Source organism: Protopterus annectens, chromosome 9.part0, assembly GCF_019279795.1.
Source record: "Protopterus annectens isolate FY-2018-M chromosome 9.part0, PAN1.0, whole genome shotgun sequence".
Taxonomy (NCBI): Eukaryota; Metazoa; Chordata; order Ceratodontiformes; family Protopteridae; genus Protopterus; species Protopterus annectens.
The window spans coordinates 1,398,523,260-1,398,542,003 of NC_056743.1; the positions used below are offsets into that span (position 1 = coordinate 1,398,523,260).

The 18,744-nt window shown below is 36.1% G+C and overlaps 1 protein-coding gene across 1 annotated transcript in view; it reads right to left on the reverse strand.

Annotated features, from left to right (window-relative positions):
• LOC122812089 (E3 ubiquitin-protein ligase TRIM39-like) overlaps nucleotides 1-18,744 on the reverse strand; it is a 182,683-nt gene that overhangs the window by 86,761 nt on the left and 77,178 nt on the right. The window contains exon 3 of the mRNA XM_044084362.1: nucleotides 14,625-14,855. Within this exon, the coding sequence (XP_043940297.1) occupies nucleotides 14,625-14,855 (231 nt within the window). The remainder of the gene's footprint in view (nucleotides 1-14,624; nucleotides 14,856-18,744) is intronic.

Consider the following 18,744-nt stretch of genomic DNA (forward strand, 5'->3'; position numbering starts at 1 on the left):
TGTAAGATCCTGTCCATAGGACAAAAATATTGTCTAAAAAACGGAAATATTGGCCAATGTATTGACTATAAATAGAATTTAAAACATAGTTCTTCTCCCAAAACAGCATTACTATATTGACAAATGCAGGGGCACAGGCTGAACCCATGGCAACCCCGTCCTTTTGGTGGTAATAATCACCCTCGAAATACATGTAATTATATTTTAAAACCAATTCCATGCTTTCTAAAACTAATCTAAATTCTTCAACTGTTAAAATATTCATTTCCTGTAACATATCCTCAAACCATTCTAAACCTAAGACCTGGGGAATGACAGAAAACAAATCCTTCACATCAATAGTGATAAAGAGAGTTTCGTCAGTATAAATGCTTCTTCCAATTTTTTGCAAAAAATCCCAAGAATCTACTAAGATGTGATTGTATTTGTTGTAAAATTTCTTAACTTTTGTATCAACGTAGATTGCTAAAGGCTGCGTTTTTGATCCTTGGGAAGCTACGATAGGCCTCAATGGGGGGTCAGACCAGGATTTGTGGATTTTGGGTATACCGAAGATAGCAGGTATCACAGGTTTGGGAACTTTTAAAAAATTATATAATTTAGTGTCTATCATACCTGTAAGTAAATTATCATCTAAAATTAAATCAATTTTTCTATATGAAATATTTATTTCATTCCTGTGTACCAAACTGCAATGTTCCTCAGTATCCAAAATATCTTTCATCCTCTTAATGTAGTCCCATTTGTCCATTATCACCAGCCCTCCCCCCTTGTCAGGCTTCATAATTTGTATCTTATCATTTTTACTCAAGTTATCTAATAAATCAGCCTCAGCCTTTGTCAAATTTTTCTTCATTTTTCTTCCTTTGCTATACTCACTACGAACTCTGTTGATAACACATTTTTCAGAATTTAAAATTTCATGTTGAAGTGGGGGGTTATATGTACTTAGTCTAGTTAAACTATCCCCTTTATCTTTTACTGCTTTATCTTTAAACAAATGTTGAAAATTCAGTTTACGTGTAAACATCCTAATATCCAGTATTATATTTTCTATCTTAGGCTTATTTACAGGAACAAAAGTAAAACCTTTCATAAATAAATTAAAAAATTCCTCACTAATAACCATGTCAGTATAATCAAAAATGTTGAAATTATTAAAAGTATTAATTATATTGACCTGTTGTTCCTGTTCTACAAACATGTGTTCCCCATTCAGTTCTTCTATAATTACTTTGTCTATCTTCATTAGGGAGACCCCTATCTGTGTTCTCTCCCCATCTGCTGTATACTGTTGGTCATTGTTGCTTGTGCATAGGAGGGTTGCTGAGTCCGATTTCTCAGCCTCTCTGACCTCCTTGGTTCCTCCATCTCTAAAGGGAACTGTGTTCTATCAAAATTTTTATCACTATCACCAGAATAAAATTGTTCATTTCTATAATGACCATATTCCTGTACATCTTGATTCTTGTATTTATTCCATCCTGTTCCCCCTTGTCTGTAGTTCCTATTGTTATCATTTTGTCTATATTTGTAAGACATCTTGTTCTGTCCAAAACTTTGTGTTTTTGTTTCATTTGAATAAGCAAAACCATTTTCATATTCATATATGTCCCTTTCTAATTTCTTTAATTTTCTACTGATATTAGTGTCAGTAACAAAATCAGTATCATACAAAACCTTAACATAAACATATTTGTATTCCTCCACTGGGAATAACAAGTCTGTACTGATTTCTTTGTACAAATTATCTATATCTTTCTTATTTAATTCCATAATTTCTATGTTCTGATTCATCATCAATTTTAACATAGCCAGCCCACAGTCATTAAAAATATCACAAACACGTTTAAAAAAGTTTTTATCTTCAAAAGCATTGTTCGGAAACTTATTTAATCTTAAACCCTTTGGTACTATTTTTTGTTTAATACACCTGTCAAAGTACCAATTTTCTATCGCTAGGGATTTGTATTTAGTTAATAAGGTTTTAAAAATCTTACACTTGTCCTTAAAAGTCATTTTGTTTCGGTTACGGTTGCTTTTTTCAGCTACGTTGGTTTGAAAAGATTTGTTTAACCATATATTAAAGTCTACATCCTTGTACGAATCGATATACTGCTTTCTACTTGTTCCTTCTTCTGATTCAAAATTTTGTTTGTTTGTCTCATCAGCCCTCCAGTTAACACATTCTAGTCCGGATCGTCCTCCTCGTGTTACCGCGTCGCGCCCTTCTGATGTCACTCCAGTGACCACATTCCCCCTCGGGCTGCTCTGCGCACATGGGATATCATGGGCGGAACCACTGGGTGTATCTCCGCTTTGAGAATGTGTCTGAATGACCCTTAACAACTCATTTAACATACCACTGTTATCCATAACTTGGTAGGACTCCTCGTAGCCGGAACGGAAATGGTTGGCAACTAGTAATCAAAGTCAAAATCCACCACAAGACACAAAAACTGAACTCAACGCTGCTCCGACACAATAAAGGCTGTCCAGTAACCACAATCACGTTATCTTTGTATTCCAATTACGACCACAGAGTGATTAGAATTAAACTGATGTTTATTAAACAGAAAAAATAATAAATAATAAAATAGGTAACAGACTTAGCACTTTCATCTCATCACTGAGACTTATTCAGAATCCTGTTACCGTATAAACTAACTTGTTCTTTTATAACAAATAATTCTCACTCATTGGTCCACAGAAACTGACATCATTAATTAATAATATAAAATGAAATGAAATTGTATAAATGAAATATAACTAGCCTTCGTTACTTTTCTTGACTGGGGCTGGCTAAATACTTTAATACAAGGAATTAATTAAATAAACAGACCACACAAAACCTGACTGTTTAACAAATTGTGGCTTCTAAATGCTGAACTATCACTATACAAAACTTCGTTGTATAAAAAATGTATGTATATTTATGTATATGTAAATCGATAGGGAGTCAACAGTAAAACGTATGTAAACAAAAAATGCTGAATATAAAAAAGCTACTATAAAAATGCAAATTTAAGATATGCAAATTTTGAAAAATGCAGATATAAAAATGCAAGTATAAAAAGTACAGACATAAAAATTGCAGGCATGAGGAATTCAGGCATAAAAAATGCAGCCATAAAGAATCAAGACATAAGTACAAACATAAGGAATCCAGACATAAAAAACTTTTTCACAGATCCCCAAAGATCTTGGGTCCACTGCCGTCATAAATGCCACAAAATACTGCAGTGTTAAATATGTTAGACATAAGCAATTGTATAAATATTCAAAACACAACATAAAATAGAATAAAACATATGTGTAAATGTACATCTATATATATATAAAAAATATATAAATATGAATAAATAAATAAATAAATAATGAGAAATATAACAATGTATATGTATTAAAATATGTGTAAATATGTATGAAATATATATATATATATATAATAAATATATAATAAAAAATATTTATAATATGTATATTTATATATAATATATGTATTTGTATAAAATATTAAATATTAAATGTTAAAATATTGAATATTAAATATTAAATATTGAATATAAAGTAATACAAAACCAATAAAACTGAATGTTCGTTGAAATTGATTGAATGAATGAATAAATTAATTAATTAAATTTCATCTACTGTGTCTCTTAGGGTCACCTGCCAATACTTTTAATGCCAAGACTAATAGAAATGTGGTCATTGAGTCCTTTACTACCACAAGCATCTAACCTTAGTTGCCATATCATTTCTTTGTATTCCAAACGTGTCTCCCAATCCCCTCCTCTTTCTGGGTAGGCAATTTCCTCCAATACCCAGAACTTAAAGTCAGCATGTGTGCAAGTCAAAGCATGTCTATAAAGTGCATTGTTATCATTGCGTTTGTTAATGTCTCTCATATGCTCATTTATTCTAGATCTGAGGTGGCATTCTGTTTTCCCAATATAATAACAATCACAGGCTTTACAGAAGACGAAATATACCACCCCTCTAGAATAACAACTGTAGTATTTCCTAGCTTTAAGTGTAATTTGCAAATTTGAAATTCTAACCTCTTTCAATCCAGCTATGTAACAACATTGTGCACATCTACCACAAGCAAAACTCCCTTGCTTTTTAGTACTTCCACTACTACTACTTTTGTCCTTCTCCATGATATTCTTAATATTCCTGTTTCTTCTGAAGCTGAATTTAATCTTGTTTTGAAAGACATTCTACCTTCTATGATTGATAAAGATCAAATTGGGTTTATTTTAAATAGAAACACCTATGATAATATTAAAAGAATAATTACAATAATTGACTATGCAAAGAACACAAACGAGAACTTAACATTAATGAATCTTGATATAAATAGTGCTTTTGACTCGATCAACTGGAAATATCTTTTGCTAGTTCTAAAAGAATACAGGTTTTCTTTTAACTTTGCATATCTTATTAATCTTCTCTATAGAGACTGCTTTGCGTATGTAAAATAGGTATTTTCACATCTGATTCTATACAAGTATTAAAAGGAACTAAACAAGAATGTCCTCTTTCACTTCTGCTTTTTACCCTAGTTATGGAACCTTTTGGTAACTTTATTAGATCAAATACAGATATAAAAGCTATTAAAATAATGGAGAATTCAAGTTCTAAAATTCAGTTGTTTACAGATGACATCTTATTGGCATTGAGTGATAATAATAAATCTAGATCTGCAACTTTTTTAGCAATGGAACTATTTCAAAGCAATACAGTTTAACATTTAATGATAAAACAAACATTTTACCAGTAAACATAAATAAGAATAAAATCACAAGTAAGTTCCTTAAATATACTGTTAAAAAGAAGATGAATTACTTGGCAATAACCATAACGGATAATATTAAATATATAGTAAACTATAATTATACTAATTGCATAAATAAGATGAAGAATCTAATGGACAAATGGAATACAATTGTCTTTACAATGGAAGAAAGACACTCTATCATCAAAATGATTATCTTGCTAAAAATCCTATATATTACTCAATCATTAATATTATCTCTTATGAAAAACTTGTATTAAAGAATTTAACACTTTAACTTTGAAATTTATTTTGTTCCCTGACAAACCAAGAATTGTGTTAAATCATCATATAAGAGACTGGAATGTAGGGGGAATAGGACTACCAGACATAGAATTATATTAATTATCATCAGTTATGAAAACAATATGTCTTTGGATCAACAAAACTTATACAGCTAGATAGAAAGAATTTTTAGGAACCTTTTTTATGCATTCTAACTGCAATAGATATACTAATAATTATCTGGTTATTAAAGGATTGCATTATAGGGAAAAGTCACCAAATAAGTGATTCTTACTTTATTTTTACTATATTAAAAACTTTTAGAAATTTTATATATAAATATATATATGAATTTTCCTTATGTTTCCTATAGCATATACTCAAAGTAATAATCCTACTTCAAATTTAGAAACAATGGTTGCCTTTACAGAACAGAATCTGTTGTACTGGTTTCAGTTAATGAAATATGAAAAGCTGCACTCAGTAAATTACATTAGAAAAAATATTATTTGGATAAAGATATGTGGTTAGATATGCAATCGTGTAGACTATATATAGAAGGGGAAATTAAGTCAATGTAACCAATGTTAAGGGATCATGTCCCAAAACTGAATGAATGTATCATATTTTTATTGCAACAAAATTCCTTGGGACATGGTTTCTTGTCCAAATTGTATAAAAGTGGTGAAGAGAAAAACTAAAACATGTAATGATACATATTGGAATTATTTTACCCAAATCAATAATACACCACCAAGTGGAGGAGACAAAAATATTTCTATCATCTAAACTTACTATTTCATCTCTTAGATGGCATTTATTTACATGGACGTTTTTACATAGGTCATTCTTCACCCCTCATAAAATTGAATTGATGTACAAGAAAAATCAACTTTGTTGGAGATGCAAGAAAGAACTTAAAGCAGATTGGCAGCACATGTTCTTTGACTGCGCTGTCTTGATTCCTTTTTGCAGACATTTCTGGAGATGCATTTATTTTATCTAAATTATTAATTATTTTTAACACCCCTATTCCCACTTGTGTTAAAAGAACAAAATATAATATATTGTGGACTGTATTGATTATCTCCGAAAAAGTGATCACACAAAACTGGAAAAATGAATTTACTCCCTAATTTAAAGAATTTATAAGTTTAGCAACTGAAGTAACTCATCAAGAAATTACTACAATCAGATTGAGAATGAACAGAAGTAACTCTTGCCTCAATGTATGGACAACATGTAAAGAACTGCTTGACAAGCAAAGATAAAAATATTCTGGAACTGAACAGACATGTAACAACAGGAATGACTAGAAGGCTGATGGACATTCTTGTAAATAGTTATTTTCTTTGTTTCTGTATTTATAAGATTAGGTTGTTTTCTTTTTCTTACTTTTAAATATGTATGTACATTTCTGATTACAAATTTTGCAGTGAATATTTTTATTAAAATTTAATAAAACATTTTCAAAAAAGTGCTTATCTCTGATTATATTATAATCTTGAAGCAACTCTACATGCTGTTTCCATGCTTTTTTCATAACACTTTTATCTCCAGCTACACTCTGCAGTATTCTTTTTTCGTTAACCAAAACCACCATTCCATCCAAGAAGGGTATGTCCATTTTAAATGTAATGACTACCTCAAACTCTGTCTAAATGTCTTGTAATGTCATAGATTTAACAGATCTGGTATTAACTTAAAAATGTTTTCCATAAAGTTTCAAAATATTCACTTAAATCTGCAGTCACCTGTAGAGTTCAAAGGTCTGAAAAAATATAAAGACGGTTCCCCTTTCCTTTAAAGATTTGCTTATTAGGCAGAATAAAATCAATTCTAGTTCTGATGTTTTCTTTCAAAACTTTTAAGCAAGCTGAAAAGCTTTAGTAGTTTCTTTAAATGTCTTCCTACCTGTTTCTTCAAGACCTCATCCCTTCCTCTCTTTCTTTGAGCAAACTAGTTTTATAATTTTCTCACCAAATCAACAGAATAATCAAATATCTAACCAAAGTATAAGTTTCTCCCCTATCTTGTTCCCCAAGACTGGAATTATGCGTGTATTAATTGTTTATTACCTTCCATTTACACTCTTGGTACAAATAAAAAATCAACGACCACACATCTACCTATCAAAACAGTGTACATTTTAATAGCTAGTTATTTAAAAAAGATAGCCACCCTAAAACATGTGCTAGGTCATAAGGATCAAAAAGCAGGTCTACCAAAAATTTCAAAATGCCTCTGCAGTTCAATTTCTGATGTACTGTAAACATTCTGTAGCACAACACATCTCAATTGCAGCACTCAGATCTGCTCTGAGTTACAGCACAATGGCACTAAATATACAGAACCAACTGATATTGCCAACATCCTGGCAGATAGATTCAATGCCAACTTTACCCCCCCTCTCAACCCCTAAAAGGCCCATCTCTATACCGGAAGAATGCAATGTTCCTGTAATCACGGCTGCACAGGTAAAAACCATACTCTCCAAAGCCAAGATCACAACATCCATGGGACCTGACAACATCCCAGGCTACGTTCTACACGGACTACAGAACGAACCGGCATCCCGCCTAAGTACCATGTTCAATCATAGCCTTACCTCAGGCTTTGTGCCCATTGAAGGGGTGGGAGGGTGGCCTAATGGTTAAGTTGTTTGCCTTACAAACACAAGGTGCAGGGTTTGAGTCTCACTAGGGATAATTGGCTAGGCTTAAAATGGCTCACAAGGGCAATTAGCTTAGTACCAATCTATGAACCTACCAATCTATAATCTATGAATGGTGCACAGTGACAGTTATCCCACTCCACAAAGGGGGATCCACCACGGACCACGAGAACTACAGCCCCATTAGCTTGAGGAGCCTAGTCTGCAAGGCCATAGAACGTATCATCATGGAACTTGTAAACAAAGACATTGGAAATCTCCAAACTCTGGACCCCACCCAGTTCAGGTTTGTAAAAGGCAGATCATGTCTCCTAAACCTGATAGACTTCTTTGAAACAGTCACCAAAGCCGTAGACGAGGGTAAGGTGGTTCACACAGCCTATCTAGATCTCACCAAGGCTTTTGACACCATCCCCCACTCTGGAATTATAGATAAACTCACTTAACTAGGTATAAATCCCTATGTCACAAGATGGGTTGCCAACAGGCTCACTAACAGAACCCACAATGTGAAAGTAGCAGACTCCTAATCTGACTTCAGACCACTGACAAGTGGAGTATCACAAGGTTCAGCCCTGGGTCCTCTCCTGTTTGGTATCTACTTCCCTGAAGGACAGGCTAACACAGAAGGTCTTTGGCTAATGAAGTTTGCAGATGACTTCAAACTAGGAGCCATAATCGAAACTTCTAACGATGTGGACATCCTACAAAAGGGCCTCACTGAGACAGATGCCTGGTGTAGCCATGGCCTCAAGCTCAATGCCAAAAACTGCATTGTCATCCCCTTTGGTAAAAACTCTGTACCCATGAACTACCACATAGGCGGTAGTAAACTTAACACCGAAAGTGTGATAAGAGACCTTGGGACACAGGTGGACAGTAGTTTCTCCTTTGATAATCACATCACCACAGCAGTCAAGAAATCCTTCTACCTGGCACAGCTCATCACAAAAGGTTTTTCATCCAGGAAAAAAGAGGTCATTGTTCCCCTCTACTCGTCACTCATTAGACCCATTATAGATTACAACGCCCCTTTTGGTATGTACCTCACAAGACATCTACAACAACTGGAAAGGCCGAAAAAATACCTCACAAAGAGGATTATCAGCCTCAAACAATTGCCCTATGCAGACCGTCTCAAAAATCTCCAGCTTTACTCCGTCGCATATCGCCTACTCAGAGGCGATCTCTGCCTAACATACAAAGCTATGTCAAACCCAGAGCTGTTGGACATGCTCCACTTAAAGAAATCCCAATCCCTCCGAGCTACACGCTCTAGGGACCTAAACCTTGTCACCACAATAAACAGAACATGCTGAAGGGATAGATTCCTGTCCCAGAGACTTCCCATACTCTGGAATAAACTACCTAGCTATATCAAACAAAGCTCCTCAATAGCACTTTTCAAGAAAAATCTTGATGATTGGATGGGAAATAGGAAATTCACCCTGGTTATCACTTCTGTGGCTCTGCTCGACAGTGGCACAGGAAAATAATTTTCCTGGGAGGCGAAAGCCAGGGTACCTTTTTGGCTAGGCTTATATAGGCCCTAGGGCCAATAGCTTAGTACCTACCTATGAACACACACACACACACACACACACACAGACACACACACACACACATATATATATATATATATATATATATACAAAGAGAGAGATAGGTTCATAGGTGTCTACTAGGCTAACAACCACAAGAGCCTTTTCAAATTTAGCCATGCATCCCAAATCTCTGACAAGTTCTGATATCCTTGATAAGTGTAAGCATGGGCCTGGAAGATGAATCATTTACAGGTTACCTGTTTGCATCAGAGACATAGGTGCCAAACATGGGATGAATTTCCAGTTTCCCATCCAATTGTCCAAGTTTCACTTGAATTGGATTAGGGAGGAACTCTGCTTCACATGGATGGGGAGCCTGTTCCATAGGCTGGGTAGTCTCTGGGATACATACCTATCTCTCCAGCAGGTCCTATTTATATCACAGGCAAGGTTTAAGTCTTTAGAACGGGCAATTCTAGTTCTGTTTGTTTTGTGGCTATGCATGAGGTCCATCAAAGTGGGGTCTGACAATGCCCTGTATGCCAGACATAGATCTCTCCACAAAAGCCTGTAGGAGACAAATCCAGAGATAGGGCCTTGAGGCAGTCTGCATAGGACATATTACTTGCTCCCTGTATTCTTTTAGTGAGAACCTCTGTGGACATTCCAGCTGTTGGATATGCCTGGTTAGGTACATACCAAAGGGAGCATTGTACTTAATGCAGGTCTGATGAATGTCAAATACAGTGGAACAATGACTTCCTTGGACTTAGATGCCATACCTTTTTTTATAAGTTGCGCAGCATAGAATGATTTCCTCACCACTGTGGACACGTGATGATCAAAGGCTAGATTACTATGTGTGTCCCTAAGTCCCTGATTACTGGGTCAACTCTAAGGGGTGTGTTGTCAATATGATAGTTAACAGGGATAGATGACTTCCCAAAGGATACTATTATGTATTTCTTGGCATTTAGTTTTAATCCATGAGTCTGATACCAGTTGTTTGTCTGTGTCAGCCCCTCCTGAAGAACATTTGTGTCAGTGTGAGATTCAATGACAAATCCTAATTTGCAATCATCTGCAAATTTAGTCAGCCAAAGACCACTGACATTGACCTTCACTTCAGAGAAGTAAATGCCAAAAAGGAGCGTTCCAAGGATTGATCCCTGAGGGACTCCACTTGTGACTGGCCTCTTTGTAGAGATGGACTCCCCAGTTCTAACTTCCTGGGTCCTGTCTGTATATTTACAGTCTGATTTTTCAGCTAATAAAATATATTCTACATCCATTTATTAGACACTTAACTATTTGCATATAATGTTAATATTTTCATCTAACTCTAGTCTCTCCCTTTCATCTCACAGCACTGTTTTGCTATTTTACAGCCAGTTTAGTTAAACTCTCTACCATCCTCCTCTTCATTAGATGCAACCTGGACAGCAAAAAATATTGTCTTGAAATAAACTTCTACTCACTGACATCCCCAGCTATTTGCTAATAAGATTTCAGGACAGAAACATTCACATCTTGTGATTGCACAATCATTCATTTCAGTACCGTCATGAGATACCTCTTGTAGAGTGTTATTACCCGGGAAATCTATCCAGAAGTGTTCCTTATCACTGCATCTAATGCAATTGTTATCTCATAAGTATTTACTGTGACCTTCTGCACTACAGCCTTCAAGTATCAAGTGTGGGATTTTTCTAATGAACCAGCCCCACAGAGAAAACATGTCCTAGGCTATCTATCATACCGCAATATACATTGATTAGAATCCACAAAAATCTGATTAAACAAATGTAATAAATGTCATTCTTTCAGTCCCAGTTCAGCAGAACTAACCACCCCCACCCCCCCAAGTCCAAATGTCTAAACTATTTTTTTACAGTGGTTGTAACATAATACATTCATTTTCTCAAAAAAAAAAAAAAAAGTATTAACTGACCGGTTCTGTCTTCTCCTTCATTATTTTAGATGGAGGCCATATAGAATAAACTCAGACCAAGGTACAGACCATCTTTTCAGTTCTCAAAGTTAGTCATGATAAGCTGTAAAGGTTCCCCTGTTTCAAGACTAGCATCATTCAAGGGCTCTGAAGTAAAATGCACCAAAGCTCTAATTTGGAGATAATTAGCCCTAATAGTTGCAAATCTTTCTCAAAAGGGCACCTGTTCACGAGGGACTATAAATTTGCCAACTGGAAACAAGAAGGTACATTGGTTTTAATCCACGTTGTTTTGCTCATCACTTGCAACCTTAGATTTCTGTATACCACTTCTGTAAAGGATGCTGTATGCCCCCACATCTATAATACTGCCTCTACTTTCAGATTCATAATGGAAGTCTCACACGTTCCAAGCTGTATGAACACAATGAATCTTTTCTCAGCAGTAAGAGCTGGGAGTGGAATATCGCTACAATTTTGAAAGTTGCAACATGACATCCAAATCACCAGAGAAAGCCTGTTCTCTCTAAAAACACTTTTGTTAAATATGATACGTGACGGTGTTCCACAATTTCTCACTACTCTCTGTAGCCATTGAAGAGGTATTATCCATTTTAATATTTGCTGAGTACTCAGAGCTCATTCTTCTAGTGATAACATTTGAATTTCCTCAGCCTCACAGCAGTCTCCTCAAAAATCACGTCAGCGCCCAGTTATACTACTGTCCCTCAGCAGTACAACAGGAAGTGAGAAAGGGAATTTCCCCTAGTGTGATGCCACGTATCATCTTGGGTTTCTTCTGAAGAGGCCACAGGCCTAATAGGACTAACCCAGTCAGCAAAAATAAATAACAAATTAATACTACATAGTAGAACTTCTTCACCAGGACAAACTGCTGGTGCTCTGCAGAATGATTTTACCAATTCAGACTGCAGCTGGTCAGTAGAATGGTCTCTTTCAAATGTAACATATGCAATATACTTCAGAAACAGTGGTCAAAACCATTGCATCTTTGGCAACTTCCACTAAAACCTGGATTGTGTAGTCAGAAAGGGCAATCTGTACTAGAGACATTGTCAGGATAGATTCCTTAACCAAGAGACAATTATTCTATTCATACCTGTGAGCATACATTCTGTATATTTTATTAAATAACCCCAGTGCTTGGGAGAAACAGTAGATGCACCTGTCATTTGGACATAATCTCACATCATCATGTAACTATCTCCAAGTGGGGTCCCATTTGGAAGATCAACATTTCATAAAGTAGAACTTCATATGGTTGAAGCAGTTGTATGGAGATAGTGGTACAGTGGGTACAGGGTAAGTTACCCTTTCCTTACTGTAGTATGATCTTGGAGTTGGTATATATAATTAGCAGGGGATGAAAGGGTGCAGGGAGGCTTGCCCCCTGCAAAAACACAGATTTTTCTTATTTTTTATAGTTTTCAGAATTATAGAACCATATTGTCTCGGCAATATGCAGTTCCATATAGATGCTTCAGAGTAACATACTTGCTACTACCAAGAATATGAAGTTAGTAGAGTGGCAAATAGCAATCATGACCTGCTTCTGGACACATTAACACATTACAAAAACAGGACCTATTGACTCTATGTGCTAACACTATGGTGACAGCAGAGAAGCACATTTTTTTTTTTTTTTTTTTACAAGAGAGGTAGACATTCATTTAATGTGTACTACAAATCTGCAGACTTATACAATATGATACAGAACAATGAAAAGTGTTTATGCAGCTTGTTAGGTATCACTGCATCTCTTCTGTCTTCTAAAAAATCCACAGAAAAGTTTCCTTGAAAATTTTAAAAGGTTTTGCATCAGAACAATAAAACTCACAGCAGCAAGTAATAATGTGTTGTTTATCCATGACTCTCTTGAAATTTAGAATAAAAGAAATGTTTCACGCATTAAACCTCTAAGTACAAGGGTGCTCAGAAGTTCTCTGTCCTTCAAAATAATCATAGTATAGACTGAGCAAGCTTTATAAAGCACTTCCTCCTCTCCTAAACTGCCACCTTTTTCCTGCACCTACCTTGCTAACAAAATCAAATTTCCCTCCATATAAGTTTACAAGTCTACTGGGGAAACATGGTCAACAAAAAATAAGCAAGCAAGTAAATTAGTAAAGTGATTGTCAGAATACCATTTGTTTCCCCTTTGATGCTGTAACTAAGGTAACAACAGTACTGCCTCTGCCCCTTTTCCTCACCCAAATGTTGGTGGTAAACTTTTCTTATCCTAAAATCTTTTATTCCTTTGTACCTTTTTCCTCTTCCCCATCATTATTTTAATATACATTTACCATAACTTTTTCATCCTCTTTTGTCACGTAAATCATTCCTCTTGGCTAACTAGGTCACTTACTACCCTCCCAATAGTCCTAAATCCAAATTAGTACAGCTTCTCATACCACACAACCTGCAGACATTAAAAATATGTAAAAAAAAAAAGACATTGAAAAGTATGTACATCCAACCAAAAATCTACACATCTATTTAGCGTAAAATTTGAATACCAAATAGTACACAACAGTAGAAATGTGGAATACTACTAGGAAATTCCTGTCCCAGGGACTTCCCATACTCTGGAATAGGCTACCCATCTATGTCAAGCAAAGTTCTTCATTAGCACTCTTCAAGAAAAATCTTGATGAGTGGATGGGAAATAGGAAATATACCCCGGGGATGACTTCTGTGTCTCTACTCGACAGTGGCATAGGAAAATAACTTTCTTGGGTGGCATAAGCCAGGGAACCTTGATGGCTAGGCTTACGTAGGCCCTTGGGCTGATAGCCTAGTACCTACCTATGAACTTATAAAGTGATATAATAAAACAGGCCTAAATCAAGGCTTGGTAAAAATACAGGTAAGTTAAACAAAAATAAAAATTAACAAATACATTTGCTCAAACAATACTATGTAAATAATGAAATCACAGTCTCTCTATATTGCAAATACTAAAATGTCACAACACTACAACATATTTTATGGAACATAATCTTGATGTAAGCACAGCCAGGCTCCAGTACAGTCAATGGCCTCAGCCATACTCTGAAGCAGTATGCAACGTGACCAAACTACTGTGGCCGAACCTTTCCATATCTGTAACAACAGTGGTGCCTGCCCTGTGTTGTAGATGTCTAAGTATCCATCTTTAGTCCTGAACTGTGATTACCCACCACGCAGTAGGCCACATTACCATTTGCCTTGGAATGACATTGTCTATCTTTCCCACAGCAGTGAGCTCTGAATTCCTCAAGATGAACAAAACTACTATAATACCCCTGGTTTCTGTTGTAAACTGACTCATGGCAAATGAAACAAACCATATATTAATAATATCAAGTATTTACAAAGGAAGAGGCATACCTTTAGAAATGCTGTATCCTGCAATTTCATCTGTCCTTCAATATCAGTTATGAGAGAACTAAGAGAAGAACTTTGCTCTGAAAGAGTTTTCAGATTCTTCTTTACTGTTTCTACCATCTCGTCTTCTTCACTCTCAAGTTTAGTGAAAAGAATTTGTTTCTCATTATTCAAAAATTGATGTAGATCCTCAAATTCTGTGACAATCCTCTGCCTTTCAGATTCCACACTGGCCTGCAGAAAGAAAAACCTGATGTAATGAACAGACTCTGATTTCTGAGACACTCATTAAAAACTATCTCTACTGTTAATCTTTTCCTACCACTTTAATATTAAGTGGATTTTGTTTGGGGGGAGGGAATAAAAAGTGACTGCTACAATTAAAATTTCTATGGAGTGCAGTATCAGACAATTAAAATAACTAGTCAGTTACCACGTTCCTGATGGCAAAACAGTAAACATTTCAAAAATAAATCTTCATAAGACAATTAATTTGTTTTTTACTAAATACATATTTTGTCAAATGTAATGAATCCTCATTCTTCTGAAGTGTAATGTAGTAATCATACTCACAGTACATTACACTGAGCTACACAAGAAGCTCAGCCTGATATGACTGACCTAATATAGAGGACATTCAGCATAAATGAAAAATCTATTCTCATAAACTGACCCTTTTTCCAAAGATAAAGTGACCAGAAGTAGGCAATACCTTAGGAAAGCTCAGTTCCACTGCAGTTGTCCCTGCATTGGGCCATAGTAGGGAGTGCAGGACTGGCTACCAAACACGCTGTCCTCCAGAGATACAAAGCAGAAAGGGACTATGCACACTTTATTTCATCTTTAAGTACAAACAATTATACTATTTAAAATTAATGAGTTCTGTCAATACAACACTGAAAAATCTCTGTGCTTTCCTCCGTGCTCTTTTTTGTCTCCTTTTCATCCCCTTTACGAAGACCCCCCTTTTATACTTTTGCAGTTTGAAGAGAAAGTTTTCTAAAATAATCAAGTTAAGTTACAAAGGAAGGTTTTTGGAGAGTGCTCAGAAACAGTGATGCCCATTTTAGATTACAAAAATTGGATTACTCTGCTTGTTCGGCTGGCATATTCAAATAAAGCCCTGATAATGACCCAGAAAAATGAGTTCAACTAGCAGCCAGCAAATCTGTTAGGGTTGGTGTAGAGAGGGTGGATGTGCCTACACTGGGAGGGAGGGAAGAAGACTGGGCCATCCAATGCTGCACACCCTCAGAGGAGTGGATCAGCAAAGGACATCCCATGGGGTAGTTAAGAAGTTGCCAAGAAGCTTCAGTGGTAGCTCTACCTGCAAGTGCATGAAAGCAAGCAATCAGAAAAGGTTGAGACCACTGTGGTCTCCATCACTATGGAGAGTCATTCAAACCCTTCCCACCCACAGGAGGACTTAGGGCCATCTAATACTCCCTTACTGCCAGCATGCAGTGAGGGCACAAACAACTCTCGTGGCTGGCTGTGTCAGCCCCTGTGGATGGTACTAGCTCCTTGTACTAGAGAAACCTAATATGGGGGAGAATAAATGGAGTCTTCCCTAGTTACTTATTTGATTAGGGCTTAGATAAACAGAGTTGCTCCCGAGTGGGATGCCACTGTATTGGACACAATTTGTGTAAACACAAAAAGATTTAATCTGCTTATAATAAAATCCTACTCATGCTGTCTTTTAGCAACCATAACATCATTTCTTACCAAACTTAATTCAGAACAGACTTCCAAGATGGCTAGACACTGATCAAGAGCTTAACTTAAGTTCTCCCACTGTGAAAACAGAAACTGAGAAAGGGGAGTGTCATTGAAACTGTTTTTTTTTTTTTTTTTTTTTGGTAACATTCAGTTACCTGCTAGTAAGTACACTGCCTGGATGCCAGCAAAGAAATTTGGAAAAACTGAAAGAAAATAAGAAAATCAACCAGAAAAGGTGAAGAGAAAGCATTGTCATGGAAAAAGTCTGCAGCTGTTCAGCAAAAGCAGTTCAAGCTTCAGCTTTGGTTCAAGAGATGGATTCCAGTAATTTAGAGGAAAAAAATAAATCAAATATACCCAGAGATGATTAAAATAAATGAAACACTGAAGGAATATACCAACTCAAATAACAAAAGGCTGGAAAAAAATAGAAGAAGCTTTAAGTAGCCACTCAGATGAACTGATACAACTGTAAAAATTAGAGGCTGACATTAAGAAAGAGGTTTCCCAAGAACTGTTTCAAAAATAGTAGAGTTAGAAGACAGTTTACACAGACAAAACTTGAGATTTTCTGCTGTACCAGAGAAACTGGAAGGAACAGACTGTGTTAATTTTATGAAAGCACAAATTAGCAAGTAGACTAATATTCCACAGCAAGATTTGTTAATTGAAAGGGGGCATTGTGCATTGTGTGTATGCTCCAAATCTGGCTATAAGAAACAGTCAAGGCCTGTATTAGTAACAATGCAATCATAATGACAGAAAGAGTTGATTCTGACAAAACTGTGGCAGAAGGGCATAGTATTAAAAAACAGAAACAGCAGAGTGCTTGCAGAAAATGATTATTCACTGTACACCAGTCAGTAAAGAAGCAAATTTATCCCAGCAATCAGGGAATGTTGAGAGGCAGGTGTGAGATCCAAGCCGCTGTATCCAGCTGTCTTCAGAGTATTTTTTCCTTATAGGGCCAATGACATTTTTGATGCAGAACAGGCTAAGAAGGAAATAAAGTTTATACAACAAAAAGTGAGCTGTGAAGCAGAAAGTGAGTGTGCTTCTCATTCTTCTGACAGTAAAGTCCACAGAGTGTCTTCGCCAGTAAAAACATTTCCAATATTCCAAAAGAAAATGTTTAAGAGATAGAAAATAAAACAGGATTTGACTAGAAGATTCAGGAGAAACCTGGACTTGAACCAGAGTGTGGTGTTGGGAGTTGAACATTAAAAAGAAGAAGACCAGCAACATTGAAATTAATGAATAACTGGGAGAATATAAAGCATCAATCACATCTGTGAAACATGGCTTTGCAAGAAAAAGTGGCTGAAAAGATTACACTTTTGTTGACTTTGTTAAACTTGTGAGTGAACTGTAAAGCATAAGGACACTGAAAGGGGAAAAATAACTGTAAGTGAAACAATCTGTGTGCTTAGAATTTGTATAAAACATTTCATGATACAAAACTGCATGCTATATACAGTAATACAGTTTTGTGGAGAATGTAGTCAGGGGTATTTTAAATGTGGTAGAGTCTTTTCAGTGACTGTTGTATGTGTTAAAGAGATTTAAAGTAAACATTAACATGTTTAGTTTTAAGAAATCTACTCTTATAGGTTCATAGGTTGGTAGTAGGCTATCGGCCCTAGCCTATACAAGCCTAGCCATAACAATTTCCTGGATATTTCTTCCCACAATATTTACTTCCCTGGACTCATGTCTAGCAGGGCGACTGATGTGATCCCCGGGGTGAATGTCCTATCTCCCATCCAATCGTCAAGGTTCCTTTTGAAGAGGGCCAAGGAGGCGCTCTGCTTGACATGTATGGGCAGTCTATTCCAGAGTATGGGGAGTCTCTGGGTCAAAAACCTATCCCTTCTGCATGTTTTGTTCATTGTGATGACAAGGTTTAGATCCCTGCAGCGTGTGGCTCTGAGGGATTGGGATTTCTTTAAGTGGACCATGTCCAACAGCTCAGGGTTTGACATGGCCTTTTATGTTAAGAAGTAAAGATTGCCTCTGAGTAGACGATATGCCACAGAGTATAGCTGGAGTTTTATTAGACAGTCAGCATAGGGCATCTGCTTTAGGCTTGTGATTCTTTTAGTGAGGCATTTCTGCGGCCTTTCCAGCTGTTGCAGATGACTTGTGAGGTATATACCAAATGGGGCATTGTACTCTATAATGGATCTAATGAGGGATGAGTACAGTGGGACAATGACCTCCTTTTTTCTGGATGTAAATATCTTAGTGATGAGGTATGCCACATAGAAGGATTTCCTGACTGTTGTGGCGATGTGGTTATCAAAGGTGAGACCACTGTCCACCTGTGTCCCTAAGTCTCTCATCACACTTACGGTGTTTAGTGTACTGCCACCTATATGAGCACATGGTTTTTCCCAAAGGG